Source organism: Sorex araneus, chromosome 4, assembly GCF_027595985.1.
Source record: "Sorex araneus isolate mSorAra2 chromosome 4, mSorAra2.pri, whole genome shotgun sequence".
In the NCBI taxonomy this organism is placed as follows: Eukaryota; Metazoa; Chordata; class Mammalia; order Eulipotyphla; family Soricidae; genus Sorex; species Sorex araneus.
This window is the reverse complement of record NC_073305.1, coordinates 44,033,909-44,054,875: the sequence shown is the minus strand read 5'-3', so window position 1 is coordinate 44,054,875 and position 20,967 is coordinate 44,033,909. Positions and strand designations below refer to the sequence as shown.

At 46.4% G+C, this 20,967-nt stretch overlaps 2 protein-coding genes across 11 annotated transcripts in view; one reads left to right on the top strand and one right to left on the bottom strand.

Annotated features, from left to right (window-relative positions):
- Positions 1-6,732, bottom strand: part of KLHL18 (kelch like family member 18) — a 49,595-nt gene extending 42,863 nt beyond the window's left edge. For all 3 annotated transcript variants that reach the window (XM_055134896.1, XM_004614506.2, XM_055134897.1), the window contains exon 1: positions 6,469-6,732. In XM_055134896.1, coding sequence (XP_054990871.1) covers positions 6,469-6,597 — 129 coding nt within the window. In that variant the 5' untranslated portion in view covers positions 6,598-6,732. The remainder of the gene's footprint in view (positions 1-6,468) is intronic.
- Positions 6,733-6,743: 11 nt separating this feature from the next.
- The window catches only part of KIF9 (kinesin family member 9), a 51,110-nt gene continuing 36,886 nt past the window's right edge, over positions 6,744-20,967 (top strand). For 2 of the 8 annotated variants that reach the window (XM_055134895.1, XM_055134888.1), the window contains exons 1-5: positions 6,751-7,075; positions 8,010-8,249; positions 14,584-14,681; positions 17,895-18,060; positions 19,710-19,816. In XM_055134895.1, coding sequence (XP_054990870.1) covers positions 8,066-8,249; positions 14,584-14,681; positions 17,895-18,060; positions 19,710-19,816 — 555 coding nt within the window. In that variant the 5' untranslated portion in view covers positions 6,751-7,075; positions 8,010-8,065. The other 6 variants (XM_055134894.1, XM_055134891.1, XM_055134889.1 and 3 more) reach the window with 6 other exon arrangements.

Here is a 20,967-nt window from a genome sequence, read left to right as displayed (position 1 = left end):
GGCCATACCCATTTGTACTGTACTGTGTACAGCTGCTTTGGGGCTACAACATCAGAGCTGAGTAGCTGCAACTGAAACTGTATGACCCGCAAATCCTAAAATATTTACTATCTGGCTCTTTACGGGGGAATGCTTGCCAACTGGTTCACACATTTTGGGTCACCCTCTCTTCTTCCCAGCTGGAAGCAAGCGATGAGCTGTTTAGATGGAAAAGGCCTTTCTAAGTTAACTGTGGGGAAGCTGGCTGGTTCCACACCAAAGATGCAAGAGAGAACCACCACTCTATAAATCACAAATGGGGATGCAACTACCATGCTTGCAATTTAGGAGGGGCAAGGAACGCCTCTTTAGAAAATCAAAGTGGTATCATTTTCTATCAGTCTATAAGTTGAACCAAAAACTAAAAAAGAAAAAAGAAAGGAAGAAAAGGGAAAGGGAAAGGGAAGGGAAGGGAAGGAGCAAGAAAGCAAGCAAAGGAACTGCCTTCAGTAAGAAGCATCCCCACAGGCTTTTTTTGGGGGGTGGGGGAGCAGGGGGTTGGGGAAGAGGCTTTCAAGTTGTGCTGGGGTTACCAGAGCTACACCCAAGGATCAAACACGAAGCCCTATTCATCTCAGGCATGTGATCCAGCCCTCCGTGCTATCTCCCTGACCCTAAGACAGGCTTTAAAAATACACCCAGCTGGCCAAGCTCCAGAAGCCTTAAGGTGAATCCCATGAATGCTGTTCTTCTAGCGACTGATTTTTCCCAAGCTATATCCAATGCTCTTTTCCTCACCCACATGCCAGGCAGCATCGAGCTCTCTCATTCATCTACTTGGTCCAAATTTAACTGCTTTAACTCAGAACATAACTTGAACAAAGAATGCAAAACTGACTTTCTAATGAATATAGAGTTATAATACAAGTGTATATTGAGATACATACACATGTGCTCTGAAGAGGTTCTAATTGCTCATTATAGAGGGCAAGATGAAAATGAACACACCTCCCCAGAAAAAAGGTCAGCAGAAAATTTTCCTGCACCTGTGTGACAGGTGCCTCCATCAAATCCTGCTATAATAGGAAGGGAGAAAGAGAGGAAGGGAGGAAGGGAGGAAGGGAGGAAGGGAGGAAGGGAGGAAGGGAGGAAGGAAAGAAGGGAGGGAGGAAAGAAGGGAGGGAGGAAGGAAGGAAGGAAGGAAGGAAGGAAGGAAGGAAGGAAGGAAGGAAGGAAGGAAGGAAGGAAGACCTCAGGAGCCAGGGAGATCCTCAAAGGGCCGGAGTGCATACTCTGCATGCTTTAGGCCCCACCGGGTATATAAGCATAGGAGCCAGACAGGCAGTTGGCGCATAAGCGGACAGGGGCTCCGCTTAAGCGGAGTACCTTGGAACAAAGAAACTCCTAGGAACTAGGAACAAAGGATATTCAGAAGTACAAATTTTCCCATACAACACACATTTCAAGATCCAAAAGACTCAAGAATTCACATGTTCAGAAGAGCAGCAGTAAATGGCTACCTCTGTCTTCTCTCCTAAAACCACCCAGTGGTGCTGCATCCCTACTGGTTTGCATCACCTCTGGTTTGCTAATCTGACTCTGGAGATGTTGAGTGCTTCAAACCATCAACAGGCTAGGGGAGTTAATCGCACAGGATATCAAAGCGTCGTCGCTTCTAGAACAGCTGTGTTGGATCTCAGATAATATAGCTTTGTGCCTTGGGCATATCCCTTAATATCTCTAAGCCTCAGGGTTTTTTCATCTGTAAAATGAATGGCTTTGACAGATGTCCTCAATGGCTCTTTTAAATATGATCTCTCTAGATCTATAATTAGAGCTATATAAGTCACTACACCTAACATAAAAATGGCATGCATCAACAGGTCCTTAACTTCCTGAGTAGGTCCTTCCCCGCCTACTCTTTCATCATAAAATCAGCATGACAACAAAATTAAGCAAGATTCCAGATTCCAATAGCTGGTTCTGAAAGCCAGTGCGTGTGAATTATTCTAGTTCTAATTGCCTATGAATTCTAATTCCAGTTGTGTAAATTATTCTAATAATTTTATATATTTCTAATAAAACAAATTATTCTAATACTGGAGGAGGTAGTAGTACACTTGCTTTGCATGTGTTGAGGCTGAGTTCAATCTCTGACAACACGAGGGGGAAAGGAAAATAAGAAAATATTACAGTATTCTGCCTTTCACAGGGAAAAGACATATCCTTCTGGAGGCTACACTCTTGAGATCTGGGTCGAAAGAGCAGGGGTCTTGGGAAAATTCTGGAAAGATTTATGCCAGGAGATCATTGAAGAACCATGTATTAATGGTTACAAAACCGTGTGTGTGTGTGTGTGTGTGTGTGAGAGAGAGAGAGAGAGAGAGAGAGAGAGAGAGAGAGAGAGAGAGAGAGAGAGAGAGAGAGAGAGAGAGAGAGAGAGCGCTATAAGGGAAAGGTGCCTCTCCTACACTGATGAGTTAGTACAAAGTATGCAGGTTTGGTAGCCCCATTCAGCTCTTACAAATGAAAGAAACAGATAATGAGAACTTGAGGTAAAGGAAGAATAGGAATATGTAAATCAGATGAATCCAGATCTCATGAATTAGATTGTTCATGAAGATTGCTCACTGACTTTAAGAACTTTGCCCTACTTGCTCCTCCCAGATGATTGACAGATGCCGCCTGAGCATTGGGCTTCTTTTGTCTTGGTGCCACAACCAACAGGGCTCAGGAGTTTCTCCTGCCTCTGCACTCAGGAATCACTCCTGGCAGGCTTGGAGGACCCTTTGGGATGCTGAGGATCGAATCTGGGTCAATCACAGGCAAAGCAAGTTTCCTACCCACTGAACTATCCCTCCAGCCCCATGATCACTGGGCTTTGACAAATCAAATGAAAGAAGAGATTGATTATTGGAAAGACTTGGTGGATGTCAACCATGTCTCATACAATAGGTTATCAAGAGATTTTGCCTACTATGCTAATATTTAAGATAAAATGATTAGGCCAATTTAGGCTCGATTACCTGTGGTAGTACCAGGTTAAACACCTGCCTTGCATGCAGCTATCCTGGGTTGAATATCTGGCACCACATAAGGTCACCCCATAAGGTTTTGCAATTTTTCTTCAAGTTACGTTATGAATTAAAGCAGTTAAACTTGGACCCAAGTAGATGAATGAGAGCTTGATGATGCCAGAAATGATCCCTGATCAAAGAGCTGGAAGTAAGTCCTAAGCATTGCCAGAGATAGTGCAAACAAAAAAAATTGTCCAAGAAAGACAATGCACTTTTCTGCTGGATTCACAACCCAAGTGCCAAAGATGGGCTTCATGGAGATTGTGCTCAAGAGTGAATGCAAAATTTTGTACCCATATGTAAGCATGCAAATTTTTCTGAAATTCTATTTTGATCTTGAACAAATCCCTTCCTTTTCCGGTCTTGGGTCCTCACCAATAAAATGAAGACTACTGAAAAATAAAGCAATGGCTTGCAAACCCTTAAGGCAGTAAACATTATGTCTAGATAAAACCATCCAGAACTGGAGCGGAGAGACAGTACAGCATGTAAAGTGCTTGCCTTGCACATGGCAGATCTGAGTTCGAACCCTGGCACCCACAGGGTCCCCGAGCACATCAGGAGTAAACCCTGAGCAGAGAACCAGGAGCATGCCCTGAGCACAAAAGGTGCAGCCTCAGACAAAAAACAAACAAAATAACCCTCCCCCCCAAAAAAAAAATTTAAAACAATCCAGAATTCATCAGAAGCTACAACAAATTCAAAAGGGAATGTTTAACATAAAGTCTTTTACTCTACTACCTCTAGACATCTCATGATTATCTCTATATATATTGACTAATTGAGAATTTATTCCATGATTAAGTGTATTACCTAAGGTTATCTTCAACATTCCTTTTATGTAGGTGATGATCCCCATTTTACAGGTAACAATCTGCATCGCCCAACTTTTCACAACTGATGCTAGAGCTAGAATTTAAACCCAGACAGTTTGGCCCCATCTGTATTATATTATCTCTCTGACTGACACTTGAGAAATAGCAAGGAAAATGAAGTTGAAAGAGATTAGATTAGATATCTTACCAAATTTGGAAGGTGAAAGCAGGAAAGTAATTGAACTGAGAAGTAACTGATTTGGATGAAGAATACTAAGCACCGAGTTGGCAAGCCCTGCAGAATCCCCCACCCCTATAGCCCAATTATTAGAGACAGATTTCCTGCAAGGCAGTATTATTCAAGAACCGTAAGACCCAGTGCTGGTCTGCAGGTATAGAAAAGCTGAAAACCACTGGTCTACCTCCTTGGTTATAACCACTGCTCCATGAACCAGTATGCAGAACAGTGCCTGTCTCCAGGTGCAAAAAAAAAGTGAGCTCTGCTCTAAAGTGTAAGGGCTAAAAACAAGTAGTACAGGTCTCCTCCCTCAGGCAAGCCTCTTTTCTATCACTGCCCCCCAAAAAAGACTAAAGGTTTATTCACTGGAGAGGATGGATTAGACTCCACTCAGGTAATCAGGGTACCACTAGAGACAAGAATGTGGCAACATTTAGTGGAATGAAAGGAAAGTTGGCACACGGAAACAAAAACCCCAGTCCCCTCCTTCCAGGGGGCCTCTGAAAGGTAAGTCCAGGTTTATTCCACCTCAGCCCTCAGAAGTCTGATGGGAGAACCTGGAACTCGAAACAGATCCTACTAAAAGGCCAGGCCCATCCACTTTCAACAGTGGCTCTCAGCATGCAGCCCCAAACCAAGTTCAGCAGCATTAGGGACCTGTCAGAAATGAGAATTCTTGGGCCCAGGCCAAACCTACTGAGTAAGAAATCCTGGAGCGAGGCCCAACAATCAATAGTTGAACAAGGCTGCCAAGTGATGCTAATGTACTCGGAAGTTTGAGAACCAATGCCCTTCAGGCAGACCCATGTCAATAAAGCTTCCAAACAGCTTTTTGAGCTTATTTGAAAAACTGTCCAAATCCACCAGAAATTTAGAAAAGAGACTCAAAAAACATTTTTCAGAGCAGCACTGAAGGACAGTGATATGAGGGGTCTGCCCTTCCACCCATCCCTCCCCATTCTCCATCATTACAATGCCATTGGGCCACCCCTCAGATTCTACAGAATAGCTAGGGAACAATTTCACAGATGCTCCAGAGACCAGTCCAGCTCCAGTGTGTAAAGGTCTTTATACCCCAGATCTCTGAAATGAATACAGAGGGTTAGATGGATGTTCTAGGTAGAAACTAGTTCTAATACATCCTTGAGAGAGAGAGTGAAAAAAACGCATTTTAATGGGGGGGGGGAGATCCTTAACATTTCTATGCTACAGGGTATCATGAATGACCATGAAGAAAAACTTCTCATTTATATTTTCTTTCTCTGCCTTCTTTAATTCAGCTCATTTCTCAAAATTTCCCTCCCCATCTCGGCCACTTCTCTTCTGGAAAACAAAACTCCTTCCGGTGTCCGGAGTGCCAGACATTATGCAAAGAATACCGCAGATTTTCTTATTTAATCCTCCACCCTGCTAATAAGGGGAGTAAGGGATCACTTGCAATCATTTTCATACTGGAAAAGCGACACTTAAAGGCTACAACTAGGAAGGGACTCAAAAATCCTTCTATCTCCAAAGCTGCGCTCTTGACCGTTCTACACTACAGTCTGCAGACGTCTGACTCAAATTATGCAGAAGTCGCTTCTATAACTCTGTTGAACAGAAGTTAAAAGACTACATCGTTTTAGATTTAGTTGTTGCTCGGGTCTTAAAGGGTGTGGGGGGGTGGGGAGGGTCCTCTCAAGAGGCTGCGCGGCCGCGGGGCTCGCAGGAGCATCTCCCCAGCCGACCCCAGAGCAGCTCAGCCGCGCAGGAAAGAATGCGGGACGCAGCAGCGGGGCTGGGCGTGCCTAGCACGGAGCAAGAACAGGTGAGGGAGAGCTCGCTCCCCGCCGCCGGGACCTGAACTGTGCGGGGACGGGGGTGTGCACTGGCCTGGCCGCGGAAGAACTGCCCATCTCAAGAGAGCTCCAGATCCGATTTAAAACGCGCCTCGGCGGCGAGATAGCCACCGCACAATCAAGGGCAAGCAATGACTCCGAGGTTGGGGAAGCCGGCGCCTCTCCGGGCGCACAGCTAACTCGCAGCGGCACAAAGACCAGGTCCATGAGGGCGAGAGGGGAGGCTTCCGTGGGGCCCCTCGGCATGCAGAGGCGGATAAGTCCAGAACGTGGGGGGGAGGGGGGCGGGCACCCCGATTCCTCCAACTCCCAGGGCCGCGGCGGGGCACACCTCAGGGCGGAGAGGCTGCCCCCCGGGTGCCCACTCAGCCCCGACCCCGTCGGGGTCTTGCCGACTTGCTCTCCTTCCAGCCTCCTCTCCCCAGCCCGCTGCACGTCCGTGCTCCTACCCACCCGCCCCTCTTTCCTCTCCATCCGGCGGCGCTCCCCCTCGGACCCTCGCGCCGCCCGCCCGGCCCCACCTTGAGGGTCACGTCGCACAGCTTGCCCTGCCGCCGGATCTCTTCCATGACGCCGTAGCCGCGACTAGGCAACTCGGACACGGAGAAATGCACCAGGTCCTCCAGCTCCTCCGCACCGTCCTCCACCATCTTCCCCGGCCGCCGCGACTGCGCAGGCCTCGCCCGCCGGCTCCAAACTCAGCAGGGCGGGGCGAGGGCGGGCGCCGGCCGCAGCGCGGAGGGCAGGGCCGGAGCCGCTTGGGCCTGCGCGGCCGCCGTAGTCACGGGCCCCGCCGCGCCGGAAGCCTGGCCGGCCCGCGGGCCACCCGTGGGGCTGTCTTCCCGCCCTCGCACTGCCCGCTCTGGGCACCTCGTGTCTGCAGTTTCCACAGGCCTCCTGAAGGAATCGTTCCCATCTCCCGGCTTCGCGAGTCCGCCCCGAGCTTCCTCGCCTCTCCACAGAGGACCTAGGAGTTTCCTTCCGCCACCACCTGGGCACTTCCGGGATCTCCGGAAGCGGCCCGTTGCCATGGCGACTCTGTACACAGCCTGGCAGCCGAGCGCGCCGGGTTTCTGCAGCTGCGGCAGCCGCTGTTGTAGCTCCGAGAGAGCGGCTGCCTCGGGAGCGGTGAGGAAGGGCCTCGCGTGGCTGGGTTGGGAGAAGAGAGGTCGGAGAGGGGGGTGTGCCCGGTGCACGGCAGCTTCTGGGATCCGAATCCGGATTCATTAAGAGTCCCTTGGTTCCTTCTGTCTGTGAAACCCGGGCGGAGAAGGGCGCAGCATCGTGGGGCCCCCTTTCTGCCTGACAGCCGTCTAAAGTCTTCGGACCTAATGATCCCTGGTCCCATGACGGTTCTCCGTAGCTCTTGAGCCACGGGGAGCGCGAGGGTGGGGGGCAGCGGTCTTCTGGATTCTTTTGCTTTCTCCTGCTTTCGAACTGAAGGAACGAGAGGATCGCTCATCTGAGTCTTCGGTTTTGCAACTGGGGTAAACCACTTCAGAATACGATTCAGAAACGATTTCAAGACCTATTGCCTCCTGGGCCCTGTAGACAAGGGTCTGGCATGTTGGCAAGAGAAAGGGAAAAGGGCAGTTATGCCTGATCTGAGTTTTGTTTAGCCCCAAGCCACGCCAGGCTGCTGCAGCTCTGGTTGACTTTGAGGGTTCCGCGTTGGAACCCCGAAAGTACTCTAGGCACCCACCTGTGCCTGCAGCTAAATCAGAGACTTTCTCTCTTTGGGGGCCAGAGTGAGATTCCAGCGAGTAGGGCGTTTCGTTTGCTTTGCACGCCGCTGACCAGGGCTCCATCCTTGGTATCCCATATGGTCTCCCAAGCACCGCCAGGAGTAACCCCTGTGCATTGCTGGGTTGGGACCCAAAAGATAAAAAGGCCCTGAGAGAGGAATATTGTCCTAAAAGGGAAGGTGGGGTGAGTGAACCACCTAACTTTTTTACCAGTACTGCCACCAAACCAAGCACTCTCCTGGAAGGGCTTGTGGGATCAGGGATTTGGAGGTAGGTGTGAAGGGGAAGTCATCATATGCTCCTTGGGACTCTCTCAGTAGTGACAGAAGATGGACCCACATGTGGACATTCAGCCACCCTCTGACTTTCAGCCATGACCATCACCACCAACCGCTTCCTGAGCATCTGCTCTGTGCTGGGCACTGTTCTGCACACCGAGGGGGGATTCAAAAGACATAAAAACCACATTCCTGTCCCTCAAGCAGCGTGTAATTTAATTTGGGAGCTGAAACCCACTCTAATGATGCGGCGTAAGAATGGTAACAAGCATTATTTCAGTAAGTGCAAAGTGGCATGGAGGCCCCAAGTGTCTGGCTTGCTTGGCATGGATCTGATCCCTGGCATGCATGGAGCCAGGGATGTGAACTTTGGGAGGGGTTTGGGAAGCGCTTGGAGAGAAACTGCATGTGCATGTGCATGTGGGCCCCTCTGGAAATCAGAGACAGGAGCAGGCTCAGAGGGGAAGAGAAACTTACAGCTGGTCTGTGGGTGGCGGCTGGTGGAGGGGAGCCTGAGAACATGCCCCAAAACTTCCCTACTTCATGATCCTTCTTAGGAACATTTAGCCAGTACCGGATCTTTTATTTCTTCTTATTTTTCAAGGGTGTGGGGAGGCACACTGGGGGGGGCACCTCTAGGCTATTCTTGAATGGCCAAACAGGCTGGTGATTCGATTTAAGGGCTTGATGCAGTGCAACTCAGGCCCTGCATTGCCAGGAATTACCCAAGCCACCCCAGGGTACTTAGGGATCTCCAGGGAGATATCCAGAGATGCTCTGGGGACCCTGTGGGCTGGGGATTAAACCAGGGCCAAGTGCATGCAAGCCATGTACCTTCCTATCTCTCCAGCCCCTGAGCAACATCTTACCTGACCTGGGGAGGCAGATAGGGCTTCTGACTGATGCTGGGGAGTGACTCCCCGAGCTTTGGAGCCTAAGGATAAGTGTTGCTTGAGTGAAAATGAACTATAGATTTGAGCTATTTTTGTCATTTTTATTTCTAGGACACTTGGCAGACAAAAATTTTAGCCCTGTGGAGCCAGAGTGAGAGTACTTGCTTACTTTGTAATCAAACACAGGTTTGATCCCGAGTACAGCATATGATCCCCCAAGGCCTTCAACCATGATCACAGAGCTCAGAGCCTGGAGTAATTCTGAGCACAGCTTCTTCATCTTCATCTTCTCCGTTGTTGTCATCTTTGTCTTCTCCTCCTCCTCTTCTTCTTCCTCTTCCTCCCCTGCTTCCTTCCCCCTCCTCCCCTCATCCTCCTTCCTCCTCCTTCCTTCATCTTCTTTCTTCTTCTCCTCCTCCTCCCCCTTTCTCCTTCCTATCCTCCCTCTCTTCCCTCCCCTTCCTCTTCCTCCTCCACCTCTTCCTCTTCTTCTTTTTTTTCCATCTTCTTTCTCCTCTTTCTCCTCCTTCTCCTTCCTCCCACAACTGGTTGTGCTCAGGGATTAATCCTGACTCTGTACCCAGGAATTACTCGGGGTACATAGGGGACCATACAGGGTGTTGGGGATTGAATGCCAAACAGACATTTGCAAGTAAACCATCATTCCTGCTGTATGGCCCCAGCCTCTAAAAATTAGAAGGTCTGAATAATCTCTAGCTGGAGAGACTTCCTTAACTATGGACGTAGGGAGTGGGCATACATTCACATTCTACAATGGGAAAATATAAAAGGAACATGTTTGCTTATCAGATTTGACAGCTGAAGGCTAGTTTTATTTTGCTAAATAAACAAGTTATAGTTTTATTTTATCCATCTCATTGAAATTGTGAACTGAAAGAACAGTTTTATTTGTTTAAACCCCATTTAACTTGATCTATAAAGATGTGGTATTTTTTTTTATTTTTTATTTTTTTGCTTTTTGGGTCACACCCGGCAATGCTTAGGGGTTACTCCTGGCTCTGTCCTCAGGAATTACCCCTGGCGGTGCTCAGGGGACCATATGGGATGCTGGGACTTGAACCCGGGTCGGCCTCGTGCAAGGCAAACACCCTACCCCCTGTGCTATCACTCCAGCCCCCAAGATGTGGTATTTTTTTGGGTGTGCCAGGACTGAAACCCAGGGCCTCTGGCAGGTGACATGGGCACGTGGTGTGCTTTTTTAAAAGGTGGAATGGGGAGCCAGAAGATAAAATAGTGGGGTAAGTCACCTCCCTACCCACAAAAGAGAGATTGTGCAGCAGTTAGGGAATATGCTCTATATGCAGCTGACCCCTGGCACCGTGTATTCTTTGGAGCATTGCCAGCCGCATCCCTCAAAGCCCCCGAGCATTGCCCAGGTGGTTCAGGTAATCCCCAGCATCACATCCTCAGTTCAACTGGGCTGTTGAACTACCAGCCCAGTTGGCCAAGAATAGCCAGGAATTGTCCCCAGTCCACCCTGGGCACTGCAAAGAGATCCTCCTAAAAAATTGTGAAATAGAGGCCAGAGCTATAGCACAGCGGGGAAAGCCGTTTGCCTTGCATGCGGCCAACCCGGGTTCGATCCCCAGCATCCCATATGGCCCCCGGAGCACCGCCAGGAGTGATTCCTGAGTGCAGAGCCAGGAATAACTCCTGAGCATCGCCGGGCATGACCCAAAAAGAAAAAAAAGTGAAATAATTAGCCATAATTAGAAATCTATTGTACATGACTCCTTTTGTATGCATAGGTTTTAAAAATTAGTTTTTTGGGTTTGTTTTTTGTTTGTTTGTTTGATAACTGAACTTTGGGCTGGGATATTGCTCAGTAGTAGAGTGTATGGTTTGTATGTATGAAACCTTGGGTTGGAACCCTGCCAACTCTGTTCCCCCACCCCACAACACACAAATAATAAACCCTCTATCAGTTTACTTGCTAGAATGCTTGACATTTGCATGAGTAAGCTATTTTTCCCTTAATAACTCGATATTGCTATTTTCCAATTTGGAGAGGAAATTAAATCAGTTTCCTCTGCTTTATAGTTCCATAATTCTTTTTGTATTTTGTTTTATTTTGAGGCCATACCTGGCAATACTCGGGTGTTATTCCTGTCTCTGCACTCAGGAACCATTCCTGGCGGTGCTCAGGGGATCATATGAGATGCTCAGGATTGAAATCTGGTTGGCCGCATACAAGGCTAGAGCCTTACCTGCTGTGCTATCTCTCTGGCCCCTAGATTCCTTTAAAAAAAAACAAAACAAAACACCAAATCACTTGGTGGTTATCTATTTTGAGTTCTAGAAGTTACCTTTAGCTTCAACTTTTCTCTCCTGCTCCAATAGAATACAGGTTATTTTAGGGCAAATGCCTCATTTTCTTATTGCACTGGTTCAGGCCTGACCAGGAGAGAAAAAAAAATATGAATGCAGCTTTTGTCCTATACTCAGAGTGTGTCATGCAGACATCGTTTTTGTGTTTTGTTAGTTTTAGGGGCACTCTTGACTCTGCCTTCAGGGATCATTCCTTGTGGGGCTCAGGGACCATAAGTAGTGCCAGGGATTGAACTTCGTGGGCTGGCCACTTGTAAGGCAAAGCTCCCTGCCTGCTGTATTGTCACTCCAGTCCTTACCAGGATTTTTAACATTCTTTATTTTCATAGTTTTGTAGAAATGAAATTACTGAAATTTATGGACTTAAACTACTTGATAATATTCAAATTGCAAAAGAAAATAAGAGGGAAGAGAGGGGGAAATGAACGATTGATTTTAGAAAATATATATGAAAAATTAGAAGTTTTCATCTTTAAACAATTTTAAATTGTATCAAGTTCTCTTGCTCAGAAGTTACATAGTATATATACATATATATATAGTTTTTTTTTCTGGGTCACACCCGGTGATGCTCAGGGGTTATTCCTGGCTCTGCACTCAGGAATCAGGAATCAGGAATATGGGATGCTGGGGATCGAACCCAGGTCAGCCGCGTGTAAGGCAAATGCGCTCCCTGCTGTGCTATCGCTCCAGCCCCAACATAGTATATTTTTATAGATTTTAATTTTTTTCTCTTGCTTCACTAGATTTAGCACAATTGATTATTGCAAATGGAATTTACTTGGCTTCCTTTAGAGCTCTTGACATTTTCTCTTAATATTTAATCTATTGTAATGAATTAAGAGGAGTGAAAAAAGCAGAGGGTTATTCTATTTAATAACCCTCTTTGCATCTCATGCTATCAATGCTAGAGTCAAAATTTGCTGTCTAGTTCACATTAAATATATATTGATATTTTTTTGGCTTTTTGGGTCACACCCAGCAATCCACAGTGGTTACTCCTGGCTCATACACTCAGGAATTACTCCTGGCGGTGCTTGGGGACCGTATGGGATGCTGGGAATCAAACCCAGGTTGGCCACGTGCAAGGCAAATACCTTCCCCACTGTGCTGTCACTCCAGCCCCAATATTAAATATTTTTATACAGATGAACAGCGTTATGATTTGACCAATGAGGCCAATATTCAATGAAACAAGTTTCTTAGTCACCATTGGAAAGTTATATAATTCCAAATTTAGATTTTTATGTGATACTTTAGACAAGGGGCTGGAGCGATAGCACAGCAGCTGGATGTTCGCATTTCACGTGGCTGACCCGAGTTCGATTCCTCTGCCTCTCTCGGAGAGCCTGGCAAGCTACCGAGAGTATCGAGCCCACATGGCAGAGCCTGGCAAGCTACCTGTGCATATTGGATATGCCAAAAACAGTAACAATAAGTCTCTCAATGAGAAGACGTTACTGGTGCCTGCTCGAACAAATCGATGAGCAAGGGGATGACAGCGACTTTAGACAAGATTTTATAAATCAGTGAGCTCCCTGCTCCCCAAAATGTACTAGTCTGTTTTGTAAAATCTCTGCTTGTTGTGGTTTCTTTTGGGTGTTGAAGTCAGGGGAAGGTTGAGAGTAGGGGAATTAGAACCACTCTTAGGAGTGCTTTGGACTATTCCTGATTTTGTGCCTTGGTAAGACTCCTGGTAGTGCTCGGGGGACCATATGTAGTGCCCTGAATGGAACCAAGGTCAACTGCAAGCATGAGTGCAAGAACCTTCTATCTCTTAAAAACTGTACCATCTCTCCAACCCCTGCTAGTTGTCCTTGACTTTGCTTGACTGTTGGTAGTATTTATTGTCCTTGTTTGAGAAAATCTTTTCCATTACTAGATAGCTCTACCTAAGAGGAAGGCAATTCACTTAAATCTACCCCCTTTCTTATCTATGAATTTTCATTCTATACTATGAAGCCACATCATGGGGTTGGAGAGATAGTATAAGGGTTAAGGCATTTGCCTTGCATTCAGTTGACTCTAGTTTAATCCCTAGCTTCACATACTGCTTTCTAAGCATTGCCAGGAGTGGCTTGTGAGCACAGAGCTAGAAGTAACTCCTGAAGGGCTAGAGAGAGAGTACAGTAGGTAGGGCACTTTCCTTGTGATCATCCCCAGCACTCCGTGTGGTTCCTCAAGTGCAACTAGCTCAGGATTGACACCTGAGCAGTCTGAGAGAATAGCTGAGTCTATCCCCCCCCCCCAGAAAAGAAAAGGAATAACCCCTGAGCACCACCAGGTGTGACCTCCAAACTAAAATAACCCCAAAACCATAAAATATGAAGCCACATCAAAGATTAATTTTAACATTATAGGGCAGGGGAGATGACTCAAGGACGGGAGCACGTGCTTTGCATAAGAGATGCCCAGGTTCAGTCCCTGGCACCGCATAGTCCCCTGAGCACTGAGCCAGAAAGTATCTCCTGAGAACCACCAGGTCTGGCCCCAGATAAACAAAATTACGTATGGTAATTATCATGAGAATGCAAGTGAAGGAGTAGATGTAAGTGTCTGTCTAACCTAAAAGGTTTTAGTAAAGGAAGAAGATATAGGAAACTGTCTTGTGATTTTTCTCCCAGTGGAAGGCCAGAGAAGAAAAACTATTTGATTATGGGCTAGATTAAATATAATGCTCAGGACCTGTAACTCAGCAGTAGAGCACTTGCCTTGTATGTGTGAGGCCCTGGGTTCGACCCTTAGTACCACAAGAGAGAAAAAAAGAGGTTCAAGTATATTGCTAGGGAATATTTCTGATCTAAGTGCATCTAATGGAGGTAGAAGCAGAGATGCTTCATCTGAAGCAATATTTGTAAATGAAGAGAAGAAAATTCATTTAAATACAATTTTATAGTAAGAAGTTTGGAGGAAAATATAATGAATGAGGCCAAGTCTAAGTGTACTTAATATAGAACATTCCTAGAACCCCCCAACAGGTGCATTGGTTTTGTTGGTATTTCAGTCTGTTAGGGTTATTGGTGGGAAATGGTGTAGAAAGAATGTTTAGGTACTTGTTGAAAGCAGGGTTTTATGGGTAGGCTCTGAAATGCACAGTGGACCACACTTCACTGTTTTATAATCTTTTTTTTTTTTTTGCTCTGTTTTTTTTGCGCCATACTTGGTGGTGCTCAGGGCTTACTCCTGACTGTGTACTCCTTGAAGGGCTCAGGGGACCACATGTGCTATCAGGAGCCCATGTTGGCTGCCTGCAAGGCCTGGTCTACTGTACTGTCTCTCTGGCACACTCTTTTCCAGTCTTAATGAGTGACACCTTCTCTCTTGTCATTTGATGATGACCATGAAAAGTTTTACTGTCTTTTGCTTTTCAGGTAGGATGGGTACTAGGAAGAAAGTTCATGCCTTTGTCCGTGTCAAACCCACTGATGACTTTGCTCATGAAATGATCAGATATGGAGATGATAACAAAGTAAGTGTACTTTTTTGTCATGCCCTGCCTCAGCCCCTCTGTCCCAGCTCACTACAGTGTAATCCCCATTTGTACTCTTTTTAAGGACCAAACCTTTACAACATTGATAAAATTTTAGATGAACCCTAAAATCCATCAGGTCCAAACTGTTACTTCACAGTGCTATTAAGGAAAGATCCTTTGCCATATTTTGGTTTTCGTTTGGGAGCCACTTCCAGTAGGACAGTGGGGGCTCAATGCCAGGCTGTAGATTGGAACTTGGGGTTGCTGCATGCTCTGACCTGTTTCCCTGACCCCCAAAGACCCAACATCCCCTTCCTGGATGAACATCCTTCATCGTTGTTGTAATGACCAGGAGTCCCATATATACCTGGTCATAGTGTTCCTTTAGTTAGTTATATTGCTCTCCAGGAGTCCCATTCTTTTTTTGCTTTTTTTTTGGGGGGGGTCACACCCAGCAATGCTCAGGGGTTACTCCTGGCTTTGCACTCAGGAATTACTTCTGGCAGTGCTTGGGGGACCATATGGGATGCCGGGGATTGAACCCGGGTCGGCCGCGTGCAAGGCAAACGCCCTACCCGCTGTGCTATCACTCCGGCCCCTCCAGGAGTCCCATTCTTGAGGACCATTCTTGAGCTCCCTGGAGTATCACTTGCTACACTGGGAATCTCAGATAGTAGAGCTTCCAGAATCTTGCTCAGTGCAGCAGCAGCACAAGGACCACTTTAACTCCTGCAGGGCTGGTGCTCCAGGCCTGAGCTCCAGAGCTCTCCCCGAGGCTCCCAAACTCCTATTTTTAACTATTAGGTTTTTCTGTTTGTTTGTTTGTTTGCTTTTTGGGTCGTACCTGGTGATGCTCAGGGGTTACTCCTGGCTCTCACTCAGGAATCACTCCCGGAAGTACTCAGAGGACCATGTCGGATGCCGACCATCAACCCAGGTTGGCTACATACAAGACAAATGCCCTCCCCACTGTACTATCACTCTGACCCCTTAACTTATGTGGAAATAAAACTTTGTTTTTTTTTTTTTTTCTTTTTGAGTCACACCTGGCGATGCACAGGGGTTACTCCTGACTTTGCACTCAGGAATTACTCCTGGCAGTACTCAGGGGACCATATAGGATACTGGGAATTGAACCTGGGTTGGCCTCGTGCAAGGCAAATGCACTACCCGCTGTACTATTGATCCAGCCCCTGGCCCCTTAACTGTTAAGTTTTACCAAAGCCAAGGGAGAATCTCTCACTGAGAAAGCTAGGAAGATTGTCCATTCCCTTGCTCTTACCACTGTTCTGAAGACCCATCTGGAGCCTGTGACAAATTTAGGGCAGCTCTCCTGTGTTGAGTTCTTATTCAGCAAGTGTACATTTATATGTGGGTCTACGCAAGGCTGCAGTAAGGTTTGCTATAAAGGAAGAATTCCAGAATAAACTTCTCAAGGATCAAAAAAATCCTTGCAGTCATAAGAAAGAGCACATGCAACCCTGCGAATGCTCCTCTGGACAGAGGATCCACAAACACTAAGCAGAGTTATTTGATGTGTGGATGAACAAGCCTGTCTCTCTGGACTTAGATCTGTGCATTGGCTCTTGGACAAGGGCAGCCAACATAAGATTCCAGTGGGAGTCTGTTTATATCCAAATTCTCCATTGTGAAGATTGGATATACTATTTATCTAACCCCAACTTTCCAAACCAGTGGAAATCAGTTGTCACAGTGCTTTCTTGGAGGAATCTAAACCCTAAAAAAGTTTTCTTAAGTCTTTGCATCTAAAAATCTTCTGACAAGGGACTGGAGAGATGGTACAGAGGTTGAAGTGATTGCCTGGCATGCAGTTAACCCTGGTTTAGCTCCTGGCACTACATACAGTGTCCCAAGAGTGATCTCTGAGCATGGAGCCAGGAGTAAACTCTGAGTACCACCAGGCGTGGCACCAGACCCCCCAAATATGCTGACAGGCTGGGGATCTAGACCAGTGGTAGAATACTTGACCTAACAGGTCAAGGAAAAATTTTAACTGTTACACATAATCGTGCATAATTCCAATATATTATTAATATATTTTAATCTTATGCTGGAGATATGACTCAGTCATAGAATATAATGCCTTGTATGTCTTAGGTCCTAGATTTGATCCCTTGCACCAGCCCCCAAAGAAGAAAAAACCCAAAAGGGCTGGAGAGGGCTGGAGACATAGACAGAGAGCTGAGCACATGCTCTGTATGTGGGAGATCGAGATTCAGTCCCTGCCACCTAATGGTCCCCTAAGCACCAAGCTGGATGTAGCTTCTGAGCACTGTGAGGTGTGGCCCAGAAACAAAGGGGCTGGGACCATGGCTCAAAGGTCTTGAACACAAGTCTTGTATATAAGAGCTCTGGGTTTGATCTCTACTACTCTGTCTCCTACGCCCTGGCAGGAGATAGGGACCCACCCCACACATACTCTCCCTGGACTAAATTTAAAAAGTGGGCCCCTTTGGTTTGCTCTATACCACTGAATGACTGAGAGAGGACCAGAGCTGCTTACATGGTGATAATTTAGTCCTCACATTGGCACATTGTGTCTGGAAGCAGGTGCTTGACTACTGAGGGCAGACTCACCTTCAGTTCCCAGGTCTGGGCTCAGACTCAGACATCCATCACCAAGCTCACTTTCTCTTTAGCCTGCTTCAAGGCCTCCCAGTGCTGGAATATGTCTAAAGCTTATTTCATATAAATTTACTCAACCTTTATCATAGCTGGGAGAAAAAACAGAACCTTGCAAACTAGGCTGAGATGTACTAAAGCTAGTAAGTATGTCCGTCTCCCCACTGACCCTTCTGCTGGAAAGGTTGTTTGACTTCCTGGCCTAGTAAGTCTTCAGAACTTCAGCTTATACATGGACTTTCTGTTCTTCCTAAAATTCACTTTCTCCTATTTTATCCAGGTCAGTCCTTCAGTGTCCATGATTTTTTTTAACACCAATTCCCTTTTTGTTTGTTTGTTTTTTGAGCCACACTGTGTGATGCTCAGGGGTTACTTCTGGCTCTGTGCTCAGGAATTATTCCTCGAAGTGCTCAGATCACCATATGGGATGTTGGGTTAAACCAGGTTGGCCGCATGCAAGGCAAAAGCCCTACCTACTATACTATCATTCCAGCCCCTAACACCAATTTCCTAACATTTTTTTCCTTCTTTCTTCTACTCCTCCCTCCCACCTTCCCTCCCCCAAAGAGCATTGATATTCACTTAAAGAAAGATTCTCGAAGAGGAGTTGTCAATAACCAGCAGACAGACTGGTCGTTTAAGCTGGATGGAGTGCTCCATGATGCCTCCCAGGACGTGGTATATGAGACGGTTGCAAAGGATGTGGTTTCTCAGGCACTCAATGGCTATAATGGTAATTTAGTTCATTAACCATTTGCCTTACATAAGAACCTGCACAGCCCTTCCTGGAGGAAGAGGCACAAGTATTTTATGGTGAATAAAATAAATTATAACCTCACTTACTAATACTTGTTGACTTATTTGTCTCCATGTTCTTATGTTACTATTTTCTTGGTGACATGATGAATATAGCTTGGTTCCCTGTCCTAGGATCCTAGCTTCATAGGAAGATTAAATGACCCCAGAGCTCGATAGGTCATGAAGATCCAAATATCCTTTTTCAGCTCTCCTAAGTACTAATTTTTTAAGATAATATCCTTAAAATGAACTTGAAGGAGTCTGAAATTTTTTTCTCTTGGCTGCCTGCAAAAAGCTATTTCCCTTCATTATATCAGCACTGTCCATATAATTTCATATGGAGGAATGAGTACATATTCAGAAACTATATACATATGTAGCGAGTAGAATTTTATTTAACCAGTTGAAAGCAGCTTAATTGGGAAGTGTTTGCAAGCAATTCAGTCTAAGACTGTTTAAAAGTCTTCAAAAGATTTAAATCTTGGAAAGATTATGTCAGTTTATTGACTTTGCCCACCTTGAGACTGCTGATAGAATGTTCCCTGTTTGCAAATTTAAGGCCTTGTGTTTAAAAGTTTGTTGAGTGTAGATGCCCAAGTGCTGTGAAGTTTCTTGTGCTAATATGTAGCAGTGGTCCACCCTAAAGAACTATAACCTGGAAGATAATTAAGTCCCAGAGTGGGTTAAGGAACTTGGATCCTTGGTACTATCAAACTATAAATGGTCTCTGAGACCCAGATGAAATGACTCATATTGGGTTAAGAGATACTATTTCTGACTCTTAGCTCAGAAGTCAAATTAGGGCCCCTTGTGTATAAATGTAGTAATCTCAGGACCTAGAGCATTATCATTGGAGGGAAAACACTTTTCCATGACCCAGCATTCCCTGGCAACCTGAAGGTATTTTGTCTCTGGCAACCCAGGCCTGAGGATGAGCAGAAGGAAACTGGAGCTGCAGATCAGTGTGTTTCAGGTCCGAGAGCCTACAAGTGATGGTAGACTTTTAAGATGTGAGAGGCTCAGGTCCAAGTTCCCAGAGAAGGTAACGGGACCTGATAGGGCCCTGATTATAAAATGATTCATTTCTGGAAGGGGCATGGGACAAACCAGCATCCTTTCCTATGGGAACGTGGCAGTCAACAAAGACTTTCACCACTAATAGAAATGCCCTTCCCATTCTTATCCATTCCTTGGGACTGTGAAAGCCTTTCTTACCTCTTTCCTTGGAGAGCTTAGTAATTGCTTAACAGGAGCTAGAGTTCCTACTCCCTCCTAATCTTTCTGGGAAAATTCCCAGTGTCTCTTCCCTATGATTTCCTGTTCTTCTCAGAAGGTGGAAGGACAGATACTCTGTTTATAAAGGAGCACAGATGCAGAGCAGCAGTCTGTGATCTCACTGTTTGTGTCCCTGTGTCCCTGCCCATGCACTCTCCATGGCAGGAATTCCTAATGTCCTTGGCAGTTCCCAAACAGCCACCTTCAAGCCAGGACTCTAGCTCACACAGGGCATGCCAGGGGATGGGAGAGCTATCCTTGGAGCTGTTTTCCTGAATGTCAGCAAGATGTGTTTTGAAATGTTTGCAGGCACCATCATGTGTTATGGGCAGACAGGAGCTGGCAAGACATACACCATGACGGGAGCTACTGAGAATTACAAGCACCGAGGGATCCTCCCTCGTGCTCTACAGCAGGTAGAGAGTGGGCTAGTGGGTGGGTTACCACACAGGTCTCCTCTCTACTGTTGATGTGGCCTTCTCCAGGCAAGCTGCTAGAGAGTATGGGATACTGGCTTCAAAGGAGTTGCATTCTGGAGGGGAGAGAGGACATGTGTGTATGCGTGTGTGAGAGAGAGACAGACTTACAGAGAGAGAGAGAGAGAGAGAGAGAGAGAGAGAGAGAGAGAGAGAGAGAGAGAGAGAGGACGTGTGTATGTGTGTGAGAGAGAGAGCACGCAGGAAACGGAGGAACGGAGGTCAGGATTGAGATGGATCCACACCTGTGCTGAGCCTGTTTCCTCATTTCTGAGAGGGGACTCAGACAGGCTAATGGGCTTCCTACTGCTTCGATGGCCTCTGACCCTGTAATTGAGGATTTGGGGAGCCTACTCATGTTCCTTCCTAATTTGATGATTTAATGAGGAGCACATGGGCCTGTGAAGCACTTCCTCACTGGTCATCTCCAAGGAGCTGAGGGAAGAAGCCAAGAATGACACAGGCAGGACTGAAAAGTCCCAGGGAAGTGTGACTGAAGACACACAGAAGGGCCTGCCTTTGTTTGGATATAGGAAGCACAGGGCTTTTCCCTAAAAGTCTTTTTTGTCTGTTTTGGGGCACACCCGGCCCTGCTCCGAGCTTACTCCTGACTCTGTGCTCAGGGATCACTCCTGGTGGGCTTGTGGACCATATGTGGTAGGGATCAAACCTGAATTCACCTGGCAATCCCTGGCAAACCACATACAATTCAAGTGCCTTACCCACTGTACCCTATTTCCAATCTTGAGAAATAAATATATTTTAATTTTTTATTTAGTTTTTTCTTTTTAGGCCAGACCTGATGGTTCTCAGTGCTTACTCCTGGTTCTGTGCTTAGGAACCACTCCCAGTAGGTCTTGGTCACCATGTAGGGTATCAGGAATTGATTTCAGGTCAACTGTATGCAAGGCAGGTGCCCTACCCACTGAACTATTGCTCCAGCCCCCCCCCATATTTTATCTATTTATATTTCATAAAATTTACAGTTGAGGTCTGGGGAGATGACTCAAAAGACTGGAGCAAACACTCCGCATGTGAGAGCTCTGTGTTTGGTCCCTGGCACCATGTGCTTCACTGAGCACTGCTTGGAG